The 4,734-nt window shown below is 48.3% G+C and overlaps 1 protein-coding gene across 1 annotated transcript; it reads right to left on the bottom strand.

The window, feature by feature from the left end:
• Nucleotides 1-2,926: 2,926 nt before the first annotated feature.
• On the bottom strand, nt 2,927-4,111 carry H2BK1 (H2B.K variant histone 1). Its single transcript, XM_069005699.1, has 2 exons — nt 3,961-4,111; nt 2,927-3,289 (listed from the first exon to the last, which is right to left on the bottom strand). Exons 1-2 carry the CDS (start codon nt 4,078-4,080, stop codon nt 3,053-3,055), a joined length of 357 nt encoding a protein of 118 aa, XP_068861800.1. The 5' UTR covers nt 4,081-4,111; the 3' UTR covers nt 2,927-3,052.
• Between the last annotated feature and the right edge of the window lie 623 nt (nt 4,112-4,734).

Raw genomic sequence — 4,734 nt, 5'->3', positions numbered from 1 at the left:
AAGGAAGTGCAAGGATCTAGTAAGAAGAATGTGAGGCCAATCTCCAACTCCATTCTTCAAGTCTTGGGGATGAGGGTGAAAAAGGGGGTGTGACATGAAGCAGGATGCAGAAGTGGAGTACTGGAGAATCAAGCACCTACCCCCTTGAATCTTCACTCCTCTGGGGCTCACCCGGTGCTCGATGCTCTATCAGAGATCTCCAGGAGACAGCCACTCGCTTCACCATAAATCAGCACCTTACCCACGCAGCCAGCCATGTATCTGCCAAGAGAGCCAGGGTACCGGAGAAGAAAGTTCCAGGCCCCCAGGCAGCCTGCTCCGAGCTGGGTAACGCGGGGCTCCTGCCCATGCAGCAGAAATGGATCTGAGATCAGATAGTCAGAGAGACCCATCTCCAGGGCAGGAGGAGAACTGCAACTCCAGGCTGCTCCTCAGCATTCTCCATCCCTCAGAGAGCATGGCTGCACATCCCACAGCTGGGAGAGCTGCTGGAAAGGGGAGTAAGCTGTAGTGAACGAGTAAAAAGCAAGGAATGTTTCTCCATTGCCTCCTCAAAGATAAATGTTTGAAAGTTAAAGTTTTGAACTGCGTCCAACAAAAACCAGAGACTGCTTTATTTTAGAAAATGAGGCACCCTCTTGGAAGGTCATTAAAAGAGCTTGTATTTGATAGAGCAGGCAACAAAGTAATAAACTTCTGATACATCAGGCAAACTTCGCCAGATACCAACAAGCAGCCAATGAAAATTAAGCGTGCAAAGATGAAGTTCTCTGCAGATCTGCTGTTGCTAAGAGGTGCATGTGATATTGCTGCTTTCAACACCCTCTATAAACAAGTGCCTAACTTGCCACAGGGGCTGCAAAATCTACAAGGTGTCAAACTCTTTGCGTTTGCTGTCCTTCACTGTCCTGGCTGCTACTTCGAGGCGTTTCATGCCCCACCCTGCTGGCCTGGCTGCCATGGCTCTGCTGCCTCTCTGGCTTGCTTATCAGCTCTCAGAGGGACTTCACCCGGGAAAGACCCATTGCACCCAACACAGATCTCCCCCATTGCACTCTACAAGCCAGCTCTGGACCCATGGTGGTGGTAGCCCCTTTCCTATGCTTTTCATTATTATTCTTGGCATTTTCCTTCTTTTCTATTTCCTTTATGAAAAAAAAAGTTGAATTATTGCTTTGTATCCCAACATCTAATCTCATTTATGTTTTAATCTCACTTTCAGGTATGTTTAGAACCTAACTCCTTTCCACAATTATGGATCAAGGCAAAACTTGCCTCTCTTCACCTTAAGCAGATCAGAACACAAGTGCAGACATGGCCTAGAGAGCAATAGAACAGATTCAGCAAGGAGATGAGCTGCCCACCTGATGCAAATGGAGCCTGCTCAGCATCCTGCTCCTTGGCTGGACTCTCCTGCCTTCAATCCATGCACGCAGCTGAGCATCCCCACAGCCGCTCTGCCTCTGGCACCAGCCACACAGCCTCTTCCCAAAGCACAGCCACCACATGGGTTAGAGAGGAAAAGAATTGCAGCCCACACCTCTGCTCAAGTCCAGTTCTGGCTTGCAGGCCAGACACAATGAAGAGATTGCTCTTCAATGCTGTCCTATAGCCAAAAGGAAACAGGACACCCAGTACAGCCCCTTCCCTCCCTCAGCCAGCCCCACTCTGTAGCAGCAGGGATGGAGCTGAAGGCAAGATGCTCAGTGCTGCTGTCTCCTGTATTCTCCCTAGAAGCATCACATACACCTTGCCTGGCCCATACTCTACCAAGCCAGGCTGACCCCCATCAGAGATCAGCATCTGTCACAGCTCCATAGCTCATGAGACTCAGCAGCACCTCACAAGCTTGTGAAATCCAGGACTGCCCCACTTACTGTCACCTTGGAACTTAACACAGCTCTGGTTCCTCCTGGTACTCCTGCCCTGATATTGGCTGTGAAGATAAGACATTAGAACCAGGCATCCAGTCCCAACATGAAGCTGGCAAAAGGCATTGGAGCAGGTTGTCCAGAGAAGTTATGGATGTCCCAAGCATTCAAGGCCAGGTCAGACAAGGTTTGGAGGAACCTGGTCTAGTGGAAGGTATCCCTGCCCATGGCAGGGAAGTGGAACTGGATGGGCTTTAAGGTCCCTTCCAACTGAAACTATTCTATGATCTCCACCACATCTCAATCCAGAACATGAGCCACATCTTTTCTTCACTCCACCACAGACCCTGAGGCAGCACCAAGGTTCTCTTTAAAACCACTGAAAGCAAGCAGAGATGATGGCCACATGTCTAGAAAGAAAACAGTTTGTTTTTCTTGTCAGTGAAGCTCATTTTGCTTTGGTTCTGCCTCTCCCAGAAAAGGAAAAAGTTTTCACCAGAAGAAAACACCTAAACAAAAACAACAAAACCCAAACCAAACAACAGCAGCAACAAGAACAAACCACAAAAACAGCTAACAAGGAAAAACTCACACTCATTCCCACAGCCCACCAGAAAAACAAAGAAAACCAAACAAAGAACAACAACTTTGAAAATAGCTTACAAACGTTAGAAAAACCCTTTACCCACTGCTAACTTCATCCTACTGACCCAGAGAGATTTAGCATTTACTCTGACCAGCATAAACAGATAACTTGGGCAGAAAGACCCACCAAAATTAGGAAGCAGTTGAAGGACAGCAGGAAAGTCAGAGGCAACAGAAGTTTTTAGCAGTCAGAAATCTGAAAGCTGTAGTAAGGAGTTTGGAGAACTTCAGAGAACCACTATGCTTCCCATAATGACCCCAGCTTTCCCCCAGGCACACCCTGTGGTCTCTGCTCCTAGTTGTATGTGGTGGCTTTCAAACAACAGCTATTCTTCCAGCCCTACCAAACAATCTCCATGGCCATAGTTTAAACTGCCTCACAGTTTGTGATGCAAAGATTAAACACATGATCTGGGCTTCTATGCATTTCTTTATTTAAAGGCAGACTTTTTGCTTTTTCAGTTGAATAAGACCAAATACCAACTCCTGTAAGAGAAGCAGCAAGGCTCAGGCTGATTTCACTGGGGTCCAGTTGGTCACTTGCTGCTGGTGTACTTGGTGACGGCCTTGGTGCCCTCAGAGACTGCATGCTTGGCCAGCTCGCCGGGCACCAGGAGCCTGACAGCCGCCTGCACCTCACGGCTGGTGATGGTGGCACGGTGGCTGTACTGGGCCAGGCGCGAGGCCTCCGAGGCCAGTTGCTCAAGCATGTCGTTGACAAAGGAGTTCATGATGCTCATGGCCTTGGAGGAGATGGCAAGGTCTGGGTGCACCTACAAGATGGTAACCAAACACCATCTCACACACCCATCACCCTGGAAGGAGTGGGAGCCCCATTCCAGATAGGGCACTCTAACCCCAAAAGCACCTGTAGTTGCCACCCTAGGGGTTTCAAGTCATGGGCCACTTTAAACTCAGTATAGGCTCCCATAATGCCACACAAGCTTTGGGATTACACTGGCAGAAGCCTCCTCACAATCCCCATGGAAAACATGGCTGTGAGGGGTGGAAATATTCCAGTCCCCAAGTCCTGTCTACAGACTCATGCTGACAACTGTAGCCTAGAAAACCCATGGTCACTTCCAAAAACACTCTCATCTCCCCATCAAAAATCACCAGACACCTACTCACAGGGCCAGAAGCAGCTGTTTCTGCCGTACTGACTTCCATGCAATTACTTCTTCAGGCAGAGCTATGCACCAGAGCTCATTCTCTGCAGGAAACACTTTCTTCTCTAGATCTACCTCTACTACCCCTAGAATTCTCCCCCTCAACTTCTAAGCTTCAGCTGGGGCTCTCCTGTACCCACTTACACTTTTTTTCTTTCCCCATCTCTCTAGAAACCCAGATTTTTCTCCCTTAATCTTTATAGTGCTAACATGCAAGGGGCAGAAGTTACTTTATGCACAAAGCAGTTTCTAGCAGAAAAAAAACATTTACTCACCTGCTTCAGTACTTTATAGATATATACTGAAAAAGCTTCCTTTCTCTTAGGCTTCCTCTTAGATCTTTTGTCCCCAGAGGCAGCAGCATGACCCTCTTTCTTCAAAGGTTCTGAGCTCATCTTAACCTCCAACAGAGCAACCAGCAAGTGCCGTAAGTACTTGTGGGCCTGGTTATATAGCACGCACAGCAGAACCTAACTTGCCTCAGGTGCAGCCCCCAAGGAGCAGGACAACTACACACCTGTGGCTGATGATTCCACTTTCCACTAAATGAAGAGCAGCTGGCCTGAGAGGAGCTTGGAAGTGACAGATTCAACTAAACTTTCAGACCTGAGAAGTTTGAGTGTAACCTGGGCAAAGAGGGGCAAGGGAAGAAGCATCCAATTTACAGGAGACAGAATTACCAGCGAAGAGCCATTCCCAGGTCCAAAAGGGGTTTGGTGAAAGGAGGGATCTTGCTTTGGTGCAAGGGTGTGAATTGGAGTACTCAAGGTACTCCAGAATCAAATGGGATCATGTCTATGCTATGGAACAGGTAATGCCATCAGGGGAAACTCAGTAACTGCAGGAAGCATTGGGCCTGAGATGAAATGATGGCATCATAAACACCCTACCAGCCATATTTCCCCTGCTACCTAGCCTGCTCTTGGGATCCCACCTGCTGCACACAACAGGGTCTGGAATGCCAGGAGGAGGGGCAGTGGAGGGCTGACACCCCAAGTATGGATTTGATCTGTTTTGGAAAACCAAGATCACACTAATGAGGGTAAATG

Source organism: Aphelocoma coerulescens, chromosome 2 (genome assembly GCF_041296385.1).
Source record: "Aphelocoma coerulescens isolate FSJ_1873_10779 chromosome 2, UR_Acoe_1.0, whole genome shotgun sequence".
NCBI classification, from domain to species: Eukaryota; Metazoa; Chordata; class Aves; order Passeriformes; family Corvidae; genus Aphelocoma; species Aphelocoma coerulescens.
This window is presented reverse-complemented; position numbering and strand designations above follow the sequence as displayed.